This window comes from Xenopus tropicalis, chromosome 2 (genome assembly GCF_000004195.4).
Source record: "Xenopus tropicalis strain Nigerian chromosome 2, UCB_Xtro_10.0, whole genome shotgun sequence".
In the NCBI taxonomy this organism is placed as follows: domain Eukaryota; kingdom Metazoa; phylum Chordata; class Amphibia; order Anura; family Pipidae; genus Xenopus; species Xenopus tropicalis.
This window is the reverse complement of record NC_030678.2, coordinates 116,100,615-116,121,569: the sequence shown is the minus strand read 5'-3', so window position 1 is coordinate 116,121,569 and position 20,955 is coordinate 116,100,615. Positions and strand designations below refer to the sequence as shown.

At 36.5% G+C, this 20,955-nt stretch overlaps 1 protein-coding gene across 10 annotated transcripts in view; it reads left to right on the top strand.

The window, feature by feature from the left end:
* Window positions 1–19,399, top strand: part of mcf2l (MCF.2 cell line derived transforming sequence-like) — a 133,916-nt gene extending 114,517 nt beyond the window's left edge. For 7 of the 10 annotated variants that reach the window (XM_012957900.3, XM_012957901.3, XM_031897032.1 and 4 more), the window contains 17 exons: window positions 381–447; window positions 1,895–2,010; window positions 3,101–3,170; window positions 3,757–3,849; window positions 4,176–4,268; window positions 5,866–5,991; window positions 6,810–7,031; window positions 7,615–7,707; window positions 7,966–8,044; window positions 8,700–8,766; window positions 8,980–9,095; window positions 9,324–9,416; window positions 11,075–11,149; window positions 13,763–13,893; window positions 14,348–14,457; window positions 16,189–16,292; window positions 16,382–19,399. In XM_012957900.3, coding sequence (XP_012813354.1) covers window positions 381–447; window positions 1,895–2,010; window positions 3,101–3,170; window positions 3,757–3,849; window positions 4,176–4,268; window positions 5,866–5,991; window positions 6,810–7,031; window positions 7,615–7,707; window positions 7,966–8,044; window positions 8,700–8,766; window positions 8,980–9,095; window positions 9,324–9,416; window positions 11,075–11,149; window positions 13,763–13,893; window positions 14,348–14,457; window positions 16,189–16,292; window positions 16,382–16,476 — 1,750 coding nt within the window. In that variant the 3' untranslated portion in view covers window positions 16,477–19,399. The remainder of the gene's footprint in view (window positions 1–380; window positions 448–1,894; window positions 2,011–3,100; window positions 3,171–3,756; window positions 3,850–4,175; window positions 4,269–5,865; window positions 5,992–6,809; window positions 7,032–7,614; window positions 7,708–7,965; window positions 8,045–8,699; window positions 8,767–8,979; window positions 9,096–9,323; window positions 9,417–11,074; window positions 11,150–13,762; window positions 13,894–14,347; window positions 14,458–16,188; window positions 16,293–16,381) is intronic. The other 3 variants (XM_012957904.3, XM_012957906.3, XM_002933006.5) reach the window with 3 other exon arrangements.
* Window positions 19,400–20,955: the final 1,556 nt, after the last annotated feature.

Here is a 20,955-nt window from a genome sequence, read left to right as displayed (position 1 = left end):
CTCCAGTGGCTGCTATCCCCTTCATTGTAATGCGAACGTTTGTTGCTAATGATAGGATTAGAACAATATTGCCCACCTTAGCTGGGACATATTAGGGAAAGATCTGCTCCTTTGGTGACTTTGCCAAATAAACAGATCTTATCGTGTATGGCCACCTTAATGTTAAGGCACAAATTTTATATTGTAGTGTTTTTATATGTCAGATTCATACGCAACAATGGACCACTGGATATGTGAAACAAATAGAATTACTTTGCTGCTTATTACAAATGACCTCCCTGTTTTGCTGAAATATTACCTTTGCAATATATAAAAAAGAATAACATAATATATGTGCAGCTTTTCTGGAAATTCTTTCATTCTGCTTCTGTTGTTTCCAGACATGTCATGAATGAACTTATTGAGACAGAAAGGGCATATGTGGAAGAACTTCTATCTGTGATTGAGGTATGCAGTGATAAGTAAATATGTTCAGTTATTCAATAAGGAGCAAAAATTATTTAGTGAGGCTTTAAATCTATCCTGCCACTTCCCTTCTAACAGCAAAATGTAAGTACACTGTTCCCTAGACAATAAACCTGTCACAGATAGTAATAGGTTGTGTTTATGTTCATTGATGTAAGACTGATGTATTGCTCCTTTTGCATTTATTTTTATGGCATGTTTCACCAAGGTTATCACTAAGGGTCATTAATATGAAGTAAAAGCCAATATTCTGATTGTTTGGCACACAGGAAACGTAGTCCTTGTGTTCAACTGTGCCTAGATATGCAGCAGTCTGTGAGGTCACAGGAAGTGATACAACACCTTTTACTTAATGCCAAGTAATTCCTGGCATGATATAAACAGCCATTGTGGCATCATATATTCATGGAATGAGGGGGTCACATTAAAGCAGTTTAATAGAAATCCCTGTTTCTCTACATGTAGGATGTGTGCCGGAGTCAGTTATTTTGTTAGATTTTGTATGTACTGGATTTGGTTAATTGAGATCCAATACATCTGCTAGGAAAGAGAGCCCCCCTAAAACATGTATTAGACCCACTTTTCATGTGTCATATGGCCCAGACTTTTACACTAAGAGAGATAGATTGCTGAGAGGGAGACTGTGAAGATTGATTTGATTATTTTAGAAGTAGTACAGCATTTTTAGTTAATATTTCTGTAAAATTATTTTAGTTCACCTTTAAAGGTCCAGCCGCTGTCTAGGGCCTCTTTGAAGGCATGATATAAACAGCCATTGTGGCCTCATATATTTATGGAATGAGGGGGTCACATCAGAGCAGTTTGATGGAAATCCCTGTTTCTCAACATGCAGGAAAAGTGCCCAAGTCAGTTATTTTGTTAAATTTTGTTTGTAATGGATTTAGTTATTTGAGATCTAATATATTTGTTATGAAACATCAGATTTTTATATTATTATTAGTTTCATATTTCCATGAGATAAAGCTTATATTAAATTTTCATAGTTCCGCTTTAAAGGTCCAACTGTTGACTACGTCCTCTTTAAAGGTCCACACTTTGGCCATGGAATGAGTACAAATATTTGCTGTCCTATATTTTCTTATAAGTGCTCATTTCAAGGTCTCACTGTATCTCTCCTTCAAGCTAGGCTTTCAGGTATATCTAGTAGAGTAAACTTCCCAATTGTTACCCTTACTGGCCTTCAGGCTGAGCAGCCCCAACCCTGCCCACAGCTGCTTCTATCCCCCGAAGAGGTGGCATCCACATAGTTTGGGAAACCACAGTGCAGCATATTACTGATTGGCTCAGATAAAAATGTATTACTATATCTAGTGCCAGACGTATTTCATTTTATATTTTTATAGCAGCATATGTAATTAAATAAAAACTACCCAGGTAAATATTGCATTTTCCTCTATGCTTCTTGTAGGGTTATGCTGCTGAAATGAATAATCCTCTAGTGATGGACCTTATCCCCTCAGTGCTCCAGAATAAGAAGGATGTTCTTTTCGGCAACATGGAAGAAATTTACCAGTTTCATAACAGGTTGTTTTTTGCAGTTCTTTTTTGAGGGAACAGTTTTGCGGTCTCTAAATAAATGTCTCTTTATTAAAAATTATTTTCTCTTGTGCTAGTCAGGCAAAATAAACTTATGCTATAAACATTATATAAATCTTGTTTTCTTTAGTCTTGAATTAACAATTGCAGAAAGCAGGAAGGTACAATTTTGTGGACACTACTATTAAAGCAAATTTTGTGTCACCACAAAATCTTTTGTATGCTCCAGAATGGGGGAGCTGATGCCCATGCACAGGGTACACAATTACAGACATGAGGAAGGAGATGGAATGTGAGGAGTGCAGTGACATCTAGGAAGTGCTGAATGGAAAATGAAAGTAATTACCTGTCCCACCTTTGTGCCCGAGGCAAAATATGATTTCCAACTAAGAATTCTAAATGAGTTTATAGCAGTTATGGATGTTGTTATTAAAAAGGGAATTTAGAGTTCATGTTTAAGTTGCAAATTACTTTCACTGTGCAACTTTTTATGTGTGGGCAACACGTCCCTTTTAATGTAAGTTGACCTACTAGCCAATGAGACACTTATATTATTTAGGTTTAATCCTGTTGCAATCAGTTCTCGTTCAGAGACATTGCAGAAATGCCTGGGAAATTACTATATCTACTTAATGTAACAGCAAATAAAAGAACACACCAGGTTTATACAAGTTGATTAGAAGATTATCTTGAAAAAATGTTAAAAAAGGTAAATTGAAACTGTTCTAAATGCACAATAAGCTATAAACTCTTTGCTTTGTATTGTAAAAGGTATAGACTTTCTGTCCAGCACAAGTGCTCCTAATACTAGTTTTACTGTGAGTGCATTTTTAAAATATAATAAAATATGCTTCATTTCTTGTGGCCCTACTGTTTTAAAAGAAAATAAAAATACGATACCTATTTGAACATACAATGCTAGCATGTAAGAAATTGGGTGTGGTTGTAAGCGATTTATATTATGGATGGAGGTGACTGAAATCAATTGGTAAATGTATTGTCTATAATCTGCTCACAGTATATATTCCATTTAGTAGATTATCCTGTTGAATGCTATAATTCTATTTCTTTTTTCTAGAATATTTCTGAGAGAGCTGGAACATTATAGAGACTATCCAGAACTAGTGGGAAGGTGTTTTTTGGAAAGGGTAGGTGATTCAGAGGTGTGTGACATATGAGTTGGCCAGTGCATAAAATACTGAAAACAAAGATGGCTGACAGTGCTGCCACCACTGGAAACTGTGTTTTGCTTTTCAGTAGTCCCCAGTATTCAGTTCCATTAGATTCTGCACTTATTCTAGTTTTATATATGTTCCCATGACAATATGCACTGTGATGTTTTTTTGTATATGGCATTGCTGCAAATTGTTGGTGGTATAGACGATAATATTATGTCTATTCGCATACCTAATTCACAAAGCTTAAAAACCTCAACAGAACTGGAACGTTGCTCTTTCCTATACATACGGCAGATGTTTTGAAACTCTCATTTCTGTTCTTTGTTTCCACAAGAAGATGTTTGTTGTCTCTGTAACAGAAGTCTAAAATTTAGTAAGGCATTAGTCTGGATCATTACTATCCTATGAAGAAAGTCTTCTTTCAAAAAAAAAAAAAAAAAAAGGTTACTTGAAATGACTTAATGCACATATATTAATGCCACTGTATGAGTGTCAGTTGGTTGGTGTATTTGTATTATTTACATATGCATGTAAATCTCCTCACTTCTTGGTAAAGATGGAAGATTTCCAGATCTATGAAAAGTACTGCCAGAACAAGCCACGGTCAGAGAGTTTGTGGAGGCAATGCTCCGATGCTGCTTTCTTCCAGGTAAGTGTGTGATAATGTTTTCTTGTTTTAATTATTATTAGCCTTTATTTACGTAGCACCAGCATATTCTACAGTGGTTTGCACAGATTGTTCACCATTCGCATCAGTTCCTCTAGCAATCACCTGCACAGAACCAGTTTCTTCAGGGGGTTGATTAACTTATTTTAATAGTAACATAAAGCAAACCCACACAGGGTGAACATACCGTGCAGATATTGTCCCGGCCGGTTCTACAAGACAAGCCATAGTATATTATGTGCATTATTATACTGGTCATTTTGGTTTAAACCGGATAAATGTGCGAAATGGTGTTCTTTGTTCTGCAGGATTGCCAAAAGAAACTGGACCATAAACTCAGCCTGGATTCCTATCTTCTAAAGCCGGTGCAAAGGATAACAAAGTATCAGCTTCTGTTAAAGGTGCAGTTGGGTTGCAAACCTCTAGTAAATGGCGAGGGTTATGGACACAGAAATGCAGGGCTTACCATTCATGCACCCACTTAAATACAAGAACATGAAGTTGCAGCACTGCACTTTATAGTGGTGGTATTGTTCTGACTTTTAACTTTTAAGACCCAGGGGCTGATTTACTAACCCACGAATCCGACCCGAATTGGAAAAGTTCCGACTTGAAAACGAACATTTTGCGATTTTTTCGTATGTTTTGCGATTTTTTCGGATTCTGTACGAATTTTTCGTTACCAATACGATTTTTGCGTAAAAACGCGAGTTTTTCGTATCCATTACGAAAGTTGCGTAAAAAGTTGCGCATTTTTCGTAGCGTTAAAACTTACGCGAAAAGTTGCGCATTTTTCGTAGCGTTAAAACTTAACGCTACGAAAAATGCGCAACTTTTCGCGTAAGTTTTAACGCTACGAAAAATGCGCAACTTTTTACGCAACTTTCGTAATGGATAGGAAAACTCGCGTTTTTACGCAAAAATCGTATTGGTAACGAAAAATTCGTAAAGAATCCGAAAAAATCGCAAAACATACGAAAAAATCGCAAAATACCGATCATTACGAAAAAAATGCAATCGGACTCCATTCGACCCGTTCGTGGGTAAGTAAATCAGCCCCCCAGTGTTCTACTCCATATTGCAAACAGTCCATATTGTTTGTGGAATAAACAGTCACTTTTTTTCTTAGAGGTTTGTCCTTTTTAATAACAGGAAATATCTAGTGAGAGCCCAGTGTGGGTCTGATCTAGTTGAATAGGGTGCACAGATCACTTCAGGGACATCCAGCTAACAGGGCTGAATTGATTGCAGTTTATTTTAAATCCGCTGCCCTGCAACATGTATTTATTACATGTGTCCCTGAATTTTCAAATGATCTGGTCACCTTAAATTAACAGTGATTTTTAACCTGAAAAACCAACTCATATTTTTATTTTCAGAAAACTAACTAGATATTAAGGTACAAAGTAATCAGTATATATGTGTCTTTTTGGATAAAGAAACCAAAAGATCATGTTTGCTAGATCACAACTACAAAAAAAACTACTAGGAACAAAGTACAAAAGAAAATATTTACTTTTTCTGAGGTATAGATAATACAATGGGAGAATAACGGGCAAGTGCCATTCAAAAGACTGCCCACAGGCCAGTGTAATACAAGCCAGTGCACGGCTGAGACCAGTATAACTTGACATAACATTTCATTATAGTTTGCCAAAGAAATATAGTTCTGTAACCATCCACTCTTTGGAAGATTACAATGGCCAATTTTAACAATGTAAATCAAAAAAATGGTCAGCTTTAGTAGAATTAGACCATTCACACAGATGGCTAAATAGTATTTATCCATGTGTGCATGTCATTGGATATCAGAACAGAATTAAGAGAAATCAGCAAATAAACTTTGCAGTCTGAATGGTCTGTCAGAATTGTTTCTGCTTTCTGTGGGGAAAGATCTAATTATTTGTGTCCGTCTTCTGTGCCAGACCATGGTGGTTCTCAACCCCTGGACACCTTGCTTTTTCATAACTAAAATCACAGTAATTTGTTTTGCTGCAGGAAATGCTTAAGTATAGTAAAAACTGTGAAGGAGCTGAAGATCTTCAGGAAGCACTTGCCTCTATATTGGGCATTCTTAAAGCTGTCAATGATTCCATGCATCAGATAGCAATCACTGGATATGAGGCAAGTTGTACTATTTTTTATTCCCTTTCTTAAAAAATATTAGGAAATGTTTTGTTTTCAACTAATTCCTGCTAGTGTATGCTAGGCACTAAGAAAGTGGCAACTATTATTTATGTTAATAGAATGTTGTTACCTTATAACACTTAATATGCCCTTAAACCAGTTTCCATAATTTCCCAATACACTGGGAACTGGGACTAAATATGTACAGAACATGCACACAATGTATAGCACAGTAGTTCCTCTAAGCAGAGTTGATTTGAATTAAAATGCTTTATTCCTTGTCTGCTTTTTTTACTGTTTATTTTCTAGTTCTGTTAACAGGGAAAAAGAAAACAAATAAGCATTGCATTGTTGCACCTTAGATCAGTAATTCCTAAACTGAGGGGTAGTCATTTATTGTCATGAATGTAGTTTATTCATGTTTTTTTCCATCAAACCATCAAACATCAAACCAGCTTAGAGATAGCACAGGAAAAGAAACTGCATTTTCATGCACGGCTGCCATTGGTGATTTATTTGACCCATAACTTCAGCCGGTCTTACTTTAAAGAATGTGCAATCTCAGCAAGTGGATATACCTACATCACTGTGATGTTGGCCAGATGAACCCCTTTATCTCTTTCTGAGAGGTCCCTTCCTCTAGCCATAGTGGCCAAAATATTGGGTCATGATGTCATGTTAACTGCTTTGTTAACTTACTTATGCTCATTTACGACATGCTTTACCTATACTCTTACTTGTGTTTTCAGAATTGTACAGTGCAGTTGATATATAGTCAGGCACTAAAAATGTTTGTTATGCTCTATGTTTTTTAGGGGAACTTACATGAACTTGGTAAACTCTTAATGCAAGGATCATTTAATGTATGGACAGAGCACAAGAAGGGCCATTCCAAAGTAAAGGACCTTGCTAGGTTTAAACCAATGCAAAGACACCTGTTTCTGCATGAAAAAGCTGTGCTGTTCTGCAAGAAGAGGGATGAGAATGGGGAGGGCTATGAGAAGGCACCATCCTACAGCTACAAACATTCCTTGAATGTAAGTCCCTGCTTAAGGCTGACTCCAAGAACATCCACAGTTTAGACTGAAAAGGAAATGAGCAAAATATGATTAGCAAAATTAGTGGGTACAATTATTGGAACTTAAATCACAATATAGTCAGAGACTGACCCACATGATGTGAGTTTTATCAGTGGATGATATCTAAGTATTTTGGCTCTGGTGCAGTGAAAATGTAACATCCTATCACCGGTAAAACAGCTACATTGCAAAAAACTAGAGATTGGTTTTCAACATTTCAACACTAAAATTAACATTTAAATCTTACATTTTTAGAACATAGAAATGGAAAGAAAAGCATTCGGTTCCAACTATGTTGCTAAATCTGACAGTTTGTCCCTGTTATCAGTTTGCTATTGAAATTGTACAGTGCATTAGATAGACATACAATAAAAAGTGCTCTCATACTCTATTTTTAAGGCTAATTGTAAATGAGCTTGGCAAACTCTTAATGTAAGGACCATTTAATGTGTAGACAGAGCACAAGAAGGGTCAGTTTCAAAGTAAAGGACTATCTCAATCTGTTTAATGCAGGCACTCATTTTCTGCTTTATCATTACAGATGATGTTTGTTGGAATTACTGAGTATGTAAAAGGAGACAATAGGAAATTTGAAATTTGGTACAACGCAAGGGAGGAGGTTTATATTGTGCAGGTAAATTTATTCAGTCATACATAACTATTTGCACAACTTGTTTTTGTGTTTTTTTTTTTATAAAAAAAAGATAAAAATATGGGATTGAATGGATGGACAAATAGGAACTTTCTAACAGTTCTGTTTACACTTGGAGAACTATTTACTAATACACTATTTACAAAATACTATTAAATAGTATACTATTTACAAAAAATACTATTTACCAAATGATCTGTGTTTCAATGTTACTTAAAAAGAGTTCTGGTTATTTAATAGGCACCAACCACAGAAGTAAAGGCCACCTGGGTAAATGAAATCAGAAAGGTGCTGACAAGCCAGTTAAAGGCACACAGAGGTAAACACTGAATATTTCTCTAAGAAATGATTAACATATGTAAAGTTCCCTTGGAAAAATTACTTGTAAAACAAATATTTATTAGGATTTAGCATCAGTAGGGGACCCTACTAGGTATTTCCACTACTGGCCCAGAAGCTGTGTTATTGTTTCACCCCTGAAAGGGATAATGACAGATTCATTGTCTGGTTTAAAAACTGCTTGGAACTAATAGTTTAATCAATATTATTGTTTATAGTATTTATATTATAAATATTACTTAAAATAGTTGGAGTTACTATTAAGGGGGTGAGGTGTTTTTCTTTTGAGATAATATTGATGATTTTGTGATGGCTTCACTTATTAAGCAATGCAGCTGCATACCCACCTTCTCAAAAACACAGACACAAACACTTCAGACAATGGCATTCAGCTACAATGGCCCAAAAATCAACTGCAGGAAAATTAAAATATTCCTTAAATAAACCTGCAGTTTCCTGATTTTCTATCGCTTAAAAGCAAGAACTACCAGAAAACTGTAAAATGGCAGCAGGTGAGGAAGGTTAGTACTTGAAGTTCTTTAGCACAGAGAACAATATTAGACATTTCTAGCAAAGTAAAAGTTCTTTATGAAGTGATTATAAAATAAAGTTAATGGGTATTTAATTTTCTGCAGATGCCAGCCACCATAAATCGGCAGAGCACGCAAACAGCTTACCTACTCCTCTCCCATCCAGTACTAGGTAAGTGTGTTTAACAAGTAGTGAATGGAATATTACAGACATGAAACTGCGTTTGCATTTATCTTATATTGCATCTACCATGCTCAGCCTAGAAACAGAAGCTATGGACTTTTCTGTGTTGAAATAAAATTTTACTTTGTGTTAATATTTCCAGTTACACAAAGGTAAATCACATGAAACCCTAAAATTCACCTGTCAATATTATCTTTTTAGTCCCCTGAGAAACAAATCTGGGAAGATCAAAAAGCTGGAGGAAAGAAAAACTGAGCCTTTATTGAATCCGGATGTCTCCTTAACATCTGTACCAAAATACCTTGAAAAAGGCAAAGGTTGGTGTTTCCCTGTCTGGTTAGAGCTAACCTATTAGTACATAGATCAGTAATTGTATACAGCTTAGAAGGTCTGTTTATTATGGACCCCTAGTTTAAATGTTAGTCACACCCAAACATTTTCTCTAAATACTTGAACTCTGCTTGTTGTTTCCTCTTTTCTTTACATCTCCTTTCAGCAATATGGTTCTACTTTGGCCTTTTCTCTTCTCTATCTCTCGTTTCTAGATGGCACAGTAACTAGTCCTACCTCAGACTCTTCTGCCTTGTCAAAAAAGCGGTTCACTTTGCAGGGTTTTTCAAACCTCAAAAGTCAGAAAGGTAATTACCTACCAGATATGTTATCCACGTACAAGAATCTGGCATTGTAGCTCTTAAATAACATATCAGCATAAGTAGATATAAAGTAGTTAAGGAGGACCATAATCATTGTTCATACTTTCTGCTTTCTTCTGTAAACACAATTATATACAGGTATGGGATTTATTATTTAGAGTTCTTGGGGCCTGGGGTGTACCAGGTCAGATATATTTCCTTAATTCAAAGCATCATGTCATAATAGATTTAAGCTAAACACAGCAAATCATACATTTTTTTAGAATTGCTTCTGTGGGAGATGGCATATTTAAAGTTTCTTCAATAATAGATCCCATGCCTGTAGTAGGAGATTCTAACTTCAGTATCGATAGACAATAAGGCATTGGATGGACCTGCTGACACCTCAGGGACCAGCCCTCACATTCTTCTGGTGTGCTGTGGCTAGTGGTGTTTTTATTTTTATTTTATATCTGCATATCTTCTTCCTCTTGCCCTTCACTTTCAAGCTGGCCAATACTTAATCTACTCAGTCCCTTACAGATATTGCTGCCCGTTTTCATGTGCTAGTCTTAATGAAATGGTACATTTGGTTCTGCAACCAAGGAACTGCAACCATTATTTTGGAAATTTGTTTTTTTATTATATCCCATGATAATTTTAAGGTGCCCTTGGTATTACTAACTGACCTGCTCTTAACTATTAATTATTCTTTTCATTTTATAGTTATAGCTTTACATCTAACAATGAATGCACTATAACATAAAATCCTTTATTGTGTAGAATGTTTGCCTTTGATTCTATCTAGAATGATAATGACAATGTAAAGTTTAAAAATGTTTGTGCAGATAATACAGCAGAAATGGGAAAACGCTGCCTTATTTTTTATATAAAGACCATATAGTCCTACATCTACTGCAAGTTAGATGTGTCTGTATACCTATAAAACTGAACAACTTAGAGCAATTAACCTCCTGCTTAAATAGACTTTTATAAAGTCTACATTATTTCATCTGGTTAGTTCTGACATACTGAGAAATAAAATAATTATTTTTTGCTTATGAGCTCATTTATAATTTTAAAATGTAATTAGATGGCCAAATTCTGCAGAAAAAAAATAGTTTTATAACTGCACTTCTTAGTAAACTTATACACACTCCTGATAAGGGATGGTTACTCCCCCAAAAACATTGATGCAAAGGAGTCACAATAAAAGGGGTAAGCTCCCCGCCTGCATGAAATAGGTTGTATGTGTAGTTCCGTTTAAACTTCTGTTTACTAAATTCTGCTTAAGGCCACAAGCAGGAGTTAATAAAACTCAAAGTATCACATATAAAAATAGGTTGTAAAGCATTCAGTAAGCATAAAACTGTTGGTATAAAGTAGCCCTTCATTTTAATATGCAATCAAACTAACCAGCCTTCTGTATAATATAAAAAAACTGACTCATAGAGATGTAGATGGGCCTATATCTTTGACCATTCAAGTTGAAGGCATTTTTTAAACACCTAGAACCTTATTATATCAGTTGCTGTTGAACTGTAAGCATATTAATCCTCCTATGATAAACTCAAAGGTATTGCATTTGCTCAGTAATCATTCTATCCTTTCCAGACCTTCAGTATCTGTGTCTTTCTATGTTTTACCTCTTCATCGTTCTGCAGCCTCTCCTACCAGCCCAGACAAAAAAGCTAAACGCCATGAAGTAAAGAGTGACCCAACTCCCTTTGGTTTAAGAGGTAGAGTGATAAAATATTTCATATATAACACTGATACAAAGCTCTTCATATCACAAATATGCCTGTCTTAAGTAAATCATGAATAGATGCAGGACATTTTTTTGATAAAGATAAAGAGCACTTTAGAACACCAATTTTATCAGGTTATAGTCATTTCTCCAGTTACACTGACAAGCAGATCTCAGTGCTAGAAATTAGCAAGTTCCAAGAGATGAGTTTTTCATATGCAGTATTGATAATGCAGTAGGCCATGGGTACTAATGACAGAAAATGATGTACAGCTACAGGCTTCTTTTTTCGCTTGCTATTTTCTGCATCTTCCTTTTTTTCTATTTTTATCTATGGGAAAATTTCCCACTTGGGGAAATTATTTGTATATGTGTACTTTTATTTGAACAAGTGGTATCCAGAAATAGTCATGGCAATATAAAGCTTTTTGTTGTTGTATCACTAATGAAAGTGTGTATAGCAGCTTTTATGCATAGAAAATTTTATTTTCCTGAATGAAGAATGATGAATATCCATATTGGTTTTCCTTCTTGTCATTTAAAAATGGAATGACACTGTGGGAAATACACATTCATACTTGTTCTAAGGCACCATATTCCATGCAATGTGGATTATGGTGTGGATACTATTTCTGTTTCAGCCATTCAACCATAGGTCCAAGAATGTCTAGGACATTTCGTTAAAGGCAAAGCAAATCTCCACATTTAATTTTTGCTTTTTCACCCCAGTGCACAGGTCCCCCTAGCCCCCTTTTCAGCTGCATCATTTGCAAATTCTGGTGCCCTGTAGAAAGTCTCACTTAGATCTTGCAACTGGTGGTGGCAATTATTATTATTATTAACATTTATTTAGAAAGCGCCAACATATTCCGCAGCGCTGTACAATAAGTGGGTTTCATACATTGGACATACAGAGTAACATATAAAGCAATCAATAACCGATACAAGAGGTGAAGAGAGCCCTACCCAAAAGAGCTTACAATCTACAAGGAGAAAGGGTTGAGACACAAGGTGTGGGGATCCCCACCTTTGGTGATCAGACAGCAGCAACATGTGGGCTAAAATCTAAAATGTGGTCCTTGGATAGTGAGCATTCCCATAGTCACCAGTGATCGTGGCCAAGGCTGAGAACAAAAGTTATGTGGCCAAAGATGGCAGCCATCAGCGCCACTGTGCCACTCTTAGTTTGGGACCCACCACAGAAACAAGGTTCAGTTGTAGAAGTGTAAATAATGGGGAGGGGGCCTGTATTCCCCGTTCAAGTGTTCAATCAATTTCTCACCATAAATTGCCTTAAAGCTTGGTCTCCCAAGCCACTGCTCTTGGCCCAGTGGGAACATTGCTCTATTCTTACAGGTCCTCATGCTTTGTGTGCCATTTAAATTGTCTGTGGTAGATAAGTTGCACAGTATAGAGTAGGTCATAGGCCTTTTAAGCAATGACATGACACCAAGTGGATTCACGGTAATATATGGATTTCTGTTAGGCCTGTAGACCTTATCATAAGTTCTTTCACAGATAAACGTTCATTACTTAAACTGACAAAGGACAGATGGCACAGTATTGCTCAGCTCACCCCAGCTGAACGGAAGAGGCAAGGTACAATTTGGTGGTGTGCAGTGAATACAAGGGGAACTTCCCTAGTTTGTTTTTGCAATAAAGGAGTGAGCATGCATTTTCATATATACGCTGTCTACAAACCAGGAACTATAGTATGTTTTGTGTGTGTGTGTTTCTTAGAAACCAATATTCATCTTTTACCGTACTTACTAAAGAAGATCTTTATGAGACAGCAAAACAATAAATTAATTTAGCTTATCATTTTTTTGGAAAGCTGTGTTGGCACACACATGCTTGCTTACACCCATATACACACAAACACACGCTTGTGGCTTGCAGTGTTGACTTTTGTAAAACACAACAACGTGACACCCTGAAAAATGACAAAGTTACCAATGGAAAGGAAAATTTTTTCCACCAGTTGCTGTAAAAAATATGTTATATATACTAAATTCTGCATAGAATTAAACCTTTAAATACTATTTTTTATTAGAGGAATATTTACATTTGAAAATATTTATATTAGAAATTATTTTTTGGAATGCATTCCTAAAAAGCGATCTTGTTGATCGGACACAGTGTAGACAATGGCTGCAATATGCTGCAAGCTTGTATACCCGTTGCCTTCCCTAAACAAGGCATTAAGTACAGAACTACTTTCTGCATATGTTCCAGGCAAGGGCAGTGAAAATCTTAATTGAGGAGGTTAGAAATAGTCTTCACTCCATAAGAGAGAGCTTATAATGTTATACGTAAATATGGTAGATGGTTTCACATCCAAAGACTTTATTATTCTCTAGACATTGCAGCCCTTTTCTCTCTGGCTTTTACACATTATAAATCAGGTACAGACTAATCTGCTGAATCATCTCCCATCTCCCTACCAGGATATTAAATTATTCTGTGAAGGTGGTGCTTATAGTGGTATATAGTTACTAAAGAAGAAAAATAAAAAAAAACTGATATATTGAGCACTCTGAACTGCAGATATAAAGTGAGTAATTTACATTTTATATATATATATATATTATATTTTTATGTGTAGGTTGGAACAGAGCATCACATTCACTTGATGTCTCTGAAGAAAATAATGAAGATTGGTCTAGCGGAGAGGATCCAATTAACTCTTCAGATGCAGAAGAAGATGGAGGAGGTGATGCACCAGAGAAAAAGCTAGTAAGTTACACAAGTTCAAGCCAGTGTCGGCCAGGCCCAGACTGGGAGTAAAACTAGGCCCTGGCATTTCAAGTACACAGAGGTCCAATCACCCCCCCATCAGCCCACTAAATAGAGACTGTCTATGGCATTTAGTACTTCTCAGATGTTTTACCACCAATAGAGTTATTCAACAGCTGTGAAATTACTGTGGCAAGATTACCACAGCTCCTGTGTTGGCACAACCCTTTTGTGTAGTAACATTTCTATTGCATACAATGGGATGTTGAGGCAGTTATATTGTTTCTGTTCACCACAAATTGTGTTATGCCTAGCATTCCTGCCCTACACTGCATATAATAGAGAAATGAAAATGCTTCCATTAAGTTTAAAACCTTGTACATTAACTAAATGCATGCTGATACACTGGGTAGGTCTGGGCATGAATTAACAGTCAATCCTATTTTCAATACAGACTCCTGGTAAATATACTGTTGTGGCTGATTACGAGAGAGGTTCAGATGAGCTGCTGGTAAAGAGTGGAGATCTTGTTCACATAATACATGAAGAGGATGGTGGAATGTGGTATGCCATTATATTGCTATTGATCACTCCTGAATTAAAAATCTATATGCTAGGAACGGCACGTAAAAGCATCACTGTATCTATCAATGTATTTTAATTTAGTCATTACAGATTATCGTATAGCCTGGTGGGACATTTAGCAAAGGGGTTGAATGGTTACTGAGAGATGGACAGTGCAGAGATTAAAGGAACAGTAACACCAAAAAATGAAAGTGTATAAAAGTAACTAAAATATAATGTGCTGCTGCCCTGCACTGGTAAAAGTTGTGTTTTTACTTCAGAAAGTCTACTATAATTTATATAAATAAGCTGCTCTGTAGCCATGGAGGCAGCCATTCAAAGGAGAAAAGGCACAGGCACATAGCAGATAACAGATAAAACACTATTGTATTCTACAGAACTTATCTGTTATCTGCTATGTAACCTGTGCCTTTTCTCCTTTTTTCCAGCTTGAATGGCTGCCCCCGGGGCTACACAGCAGCTTATCATATAAATTATAGTAGTGTTACTGTAGCAAACACACCAGTTTTACAAGTGCAGGGCAATAGTGCATTATATTTTTATTACTTTAAAGCTCTTTAATTTTTTGGTGTTACTGTTCCTTTAAAGCGTTTGTAACCCAGTAGTTTAACGGCAGCCTAGTTAGCATTACTAAGACTTTGATGCTGTGCAGTTACAGCCCATTAAAGGAGAACTAAATCCTAAAAGGTTCAGCATCCCTATTATAATAATGACACAGGCCTTCACATACGTGCACAGGAACTCCCCTTTTTGTTAGGATTTTGTTAGGATTGTCGGGGACACTGCACATGCTCAGTGTACTCTGGGCAGCTGTTGAGAAGCTAAGCTTTGGGTTGTCCTAAATTATCTGGTAAACAGTGAGGTTAGTCTGTAATACAAGCAGATGCTACTGGGCTGATTATTAAATTCTGAGGCTAATTGCACTCATTTCAGAGCTGCCATGTAGTAATAATCTGAATGATTTGCTTATCAGCATTATATTGTGAAATTCAGTGTCAGACTGGGGCTATTTCATTCTGTATATACAGTATATTGTGAGTCAGTCCCTAAGCTCAGTAACTGAAAGCCGCACAGAGCACGTGCATTGAATCAACAGAAAAGAAGATGGAGAACTTCTAGATGCCTACATCCTTGTACGCACAGATCTTCTCTGCTAAAGGGCTTTAGTTCTCCTTTAAAAAATGTCCAGAGGATTAATATGCATAATAACACTTTGGTAGATTTAGCAGACCAATATAACATTGTTTCTGCCTCTGCTTTTGAAACTTTATTGATAAGTTTTTATTAAGTGGTCTACATACCTAGTTATTTTAGAATACTACTTAAAGGATTCTATCTCTTTAGAATCTGAATTATATGGAAACCTCTGTAGAACATCAAGTAGAATTCTACTGTTTTGAAAAGTCACTGTTATGAATAATTAGAAAGCCATATAGATGGCAAAGAGAGTTTTGCCCTTGAGACATCAGGTTTTCATTGTTTACAGCGTGGCGACCTTGAGCCATTAATATAATTAAAGAGCCGAGTAAGAAATCAATAGTGTTATAAAATACATATATATTTATAAGGTAAAAGCCTATGTTGCTGTTGGCTATTGTATATTGAAAACTGGATGCATGCCCCACTCTATGTACTTGTGTGTGTCACATTATTAGAGTGCATTGGTGAACCAAGTTGTTTCTGTGTTGTTAATTACAAATCATGCTGCAGGTATGTGAAGAACCTGAGTACCAATAAGGAAGGTCTGGTACCTGCTAGCAACCTAATGACTCTCATAGGCACTTCCAAATCTGCCCTCTCTTTAAGCAGCTCTGGTAGGTTGATCTAATGGCTTTTTTGCATTGTGTAAATGATGAGCATATACATTTCTAATGCTAACCACTCTTTCAAATCTTCCATATAGAATCGGGACCCGCTTCAAGCACTTTAAGCACATCTTCTAGCTGTAGTGAGAGCTGCAATGCAGGCACCACCAGTTTCTCTGATATCAAGGGTTGAGCCAAAGCTCCATGTATGGAAAATGTGAACCAGTGCTGAGAGTCCAGAAGGAAGGAGGAGAGAGAAAAGGCACTTCCCCTTCAAGTACAGCAACATGAGCTGCTGGACCAGCCACTACACATTCTGTCTCCTTAACCCACAGCAGTGCTTTCCATCAAATGCATGCTAGCAGACCGAGCTGTCAGCTAGAGGAGTAGTAAGAAATGGGACTAAGGGTGACCTGTGTCAGAGAAATCTGCCTTCAAATGCCGCACTTATTTGAAGAATCGTTTACAGCTCTAAAAAAATAAAATGTAAAGTGTTTACAAAGAAACATTTTACCCTGCTACAAAGAACTTTATCCCTGCTGTGGAACATGATGGCATCCTTGGATTCCGTGGCTCTGTACAATTCTAATGAAAGGATTAAAAAACAAGCAAAACTGTTTTGCTTTTTAGACCTTTTTTATGTGCAGTGGGGCTTTTTGCCACTAATTAATTTCTAAAGGAATACCACTTTTACAAGATTCAATTTACTGAAATATTTGATACAAAGTTATTTTTCCACAGTCTTAAAGCCAACATTTGTAATTGTGGACTAGTAGTCTTTACATTTTCTATGGTTTTTTTTTGTGTTGGATAAAATTGCTGCTCTCCCATTCATGCTGTGTCTTAGCATGTTGAAGCATATAATGGCTTCCCTCTAACATATTTCTTTGGCTGGAAAGACTGGAAGAAAACACAGCTACAGCAGATTTAATGCATGACATTTTATTATACCAGAATAGTAACATGAGTCAGATAACCTGTCCCTGTGCTGAGCCCTAATAGTCACTAGTCACTACTGACTGGGTATGGATCATGCCACTTTGGTTCTCTTTCTTCACTGCCATAAATGTTCCATTGTTTGCTTACACTTAGTACAACAAAATCAGAAGTGTTACTGACCCATAACACACTAAAGCACCCACAAACATTTGTTTGTAAATATATAAATATATAAAAATGGGGAACTGCAGTTAAAAACAATAAATATGGATACAGAGAATAATTAAGGGTGTTGCCAAATATTAACACCGTCAGTAAAACTGTAGGATCCTAATGACCTTCTGTGTGGTGTCACAGGGAACTGTAAACCAGCTGAGGAGGTCGAATCTTAAAATTGAAAAAAGATTGAATCTATTTTCAGCTGAAACCTGAAAGGCTTCTAAGTCAGATTGTACAGACTGAAAGATTTTTACAAGCTGTATATTAATGTATGTATATGTAAACATATAAATGTATGCCTTTGCACAGTGCTTAATGGGTAACATTCTTCATAAACCAGCCATTTACTCAGTTCAGAGGATGAGCTGAATATGTGCACACCAAGGATGCATCCAGCAATCACAGGTCTACACCATTTCAGTTGCTGATGTTTCCAGATTATTGTAAAGCAATCATTTCAGCATGGTTTTGATATAATATGCCCTATTTTTATTTCTTTAAGTGCAATAAATAGCCATATGTTATAAGCTGAGCCACCCCTACACCTCTTAAAGATTTGTCTATCAACAGGCTTTCTAGAAGAGCGCAGTTGGCTCTAGAGTGGAATACGTGGCCTCTGGTTATTCTGGCTTTGTGAACAAATTTGCATTAGCCTTAAGATGGCTGCACATAAGCAATATGTTTGGCCAATCTAACCACATTGACCTGCCTTTAGCCTTTTGAAGACTATGAGTGCAATCTATTTGAATCTCCTAGCCAGTTACTTATTGACTTTATATTTTAACAGGAAGTCTGTTACCCTCAAATTTACAGTAGGGATTTATCCCCTGTATTCTAACTTACCTTTGTGAATTAGTTTCAATGCCAGAACATTTTCAGATTCAGTTGCTGTTCAAAATCACCAGTGCCACATGTTCTATTCAAGGGATCATCTTTATTGGCTTTGAACCTTGTCATTGAACACCTCAATTAATTCCTTAATACTGCCTTGTGTAATATGGACTAACCCATATCTATATATGTGTACATTAAGGGCCTATTAAAAAAAACAGTGTAAAAAGCTGTTTAAAACAAATGGCGAATTTTGGTGTCCAAATGCCAGATTTGGCGCCTTTATTTTATGCAATTTCTGGCAGACTAAAAAATTACACTGTTTTTCGCCGCAAAGACTGGCAATGTATGCCGAATTCTGTCGCCGTTTTTTACACAGCATAATAAATAGGCCCCGTAGGAACGTTGATTATCTTGGTGAGTAGTAGCAGGTCTAATTTGTTTTTCTTTTCTCCCTGCAGTCGTTTCTTGGGACCATTATTGTTTCCATGTGTCTTAAAAGGGAAATATATCTTATTAATTTACTTTCATATTTTCCACAAGACTTTAACATTCTGCATATTGTATGATTGCTTAAAGAGAGACTATCAACAAGAAGAGCAAATATACCTTATATTTTTGACCTATAGATGGTGCTGTTCTGGAAGAATGTCTCTGCTAATTCAAGTCCATTTGTATAATCAAGTATGGGGTGAAAGAACATACGTTATCATCCATTAAAAGAAAATAAATGTAACATTCAAGTTAATTTATAAAAAGGATATATTTTTTGTGTAAAACTCATTTCAGAGGCCAAGACAATCTCTGACACCCACTGTTAATACTAAACAAGCGTAAAACTTGTTATTAGCAATTTGCACAGATGTTGGCTTCTCAACTATGCTGTAAGTTATTTGTAAATAATTTGTAAATTATTAGACTGTTCTTAATGATATTGTGTAGATAGACACTGTGCAAAGCTTTCTCCTGTCACTGTCATGTGTATATTGATTTCTAAATACTTGTGACTGCACTTTACAGGCCACACCTCATATGCTTTTATTTTCTACTGCCGATGTAAATTTCAGAATGCAATGTGAAATATTGTTTTATGAAAGTTTACTGAATACATTTCAATGTGTTACTTGTCTGGTGTACGTCTTTGTTCTTTATGAAAAGAAGGAGGCACTTTTCAGATCGGATCAGCTAGTTCTCAGCTAGTATTACTGAGTTACTCCTAGTATTTTCCTTCACTTATAAATGAATAAAGAGACATTGAAAATGTCTAGAAAAGACTTGATATCCATACATAGTGTAGGTGTACCTAGAGCCGACACTATGATACTTCAACTGTTGTGTAACCCAGCAGCTCCCAGAACTTCAATCTGGCCCTACTGGTGGCCTAATGCTCAGAGTTTTACAACCCCAGTTTCAAAAAAGATTCCAGATTCAATTCACTGAGAAACATCTCATGGTTTATCACTTGAAAACTGAAAAAAAAACTTTCTACATGAATAACCACGAGATCATTTTTTTTAAAATTGAATTTCATCTTAAATTGAACCTCGTCCATCAGTTTTTATGTGATAAACGTTTTTGTCACTGAACTGAATCTGGCCCAAATTTGGGACACTGTGTAAAATGTTAATAAAAACAGAATGCATTTATTTGCAAATCGTTTAAACCCTGTATTTAATTGTGAATAGTGCAAAGACAACATATCAGATGTTGAAATTGAGAAATATTATTTTCTAAAAAATATATGCTTATTTTTGGACTTTGCCTTAGTTTATACAATAGAGAGATTACTATAAGTCTCATATGGCATCTCATTAAGTCTAATTCCAGTTTAAGAAATCCCTGCTTGCCTCTGCCCCCCCAGCACCTGCCTGCCAGCTGCGGCATCCAGTTTCTATAAGGGCGGCGATCGCCATAGCAACGCTATGACGCTAGATGCTAGGGGGAGCGCTCCTGCTTTACTAGCCTTTCCTTCTCCTTTAATAAAACACCAGGAGCCAGAAATGGGTAAAAAGAGGCCACAGCATTTATTCACATTTTATCAAATAAATAGGACCTTGCCAGACTCGCCCCCAGGTAATATTCAAAGCCAGAATTCCATAAGAGATCACTACTATGCTCTGCCATTCCTTACTAAGGACTTGAGATCAGCACTATGTCATTATATCCACCACTGAGTATTAGGCTGCCTCTACCTAAAGAGAGGATGGCCCCAACATCCTGTCTACCAGCAGGAGCTGCATCTCCCACCATGATAGAAGTTCAGCAGCCTTCTGCTGGTCCTGAATCTGCAGTGTCTCGATGATAGGAAATCCAAGCAGGCTGTCATCTTGCACAAGCAGTAGTAGCGTCCCACCATGCAGTCAAAGAAGAGAACCTCCTTTCTCCCTCTTCTAAAATTACCTGTGCAGTACTATGGTAAGGTTCTACCGCTGCTGTGACAAAAAAACTTAAAATACATTATCATATATCCACTGTTTTGATTCAGAGGAAGGCAAAAAACCCAACCTGAAGCGTGTGCCAATTATGCCTCAAGAGGAAAAAATTCCTTCCTGACCACAATGGCGTCCTGACCACAATGGCGATCGGAAACATTCCTTGGATCAAGGATTTACCAAAACCATAATATAACATGCATACAGGAAAACATCCACATTCTGTTATTAATAGATAATATGAGAGCATA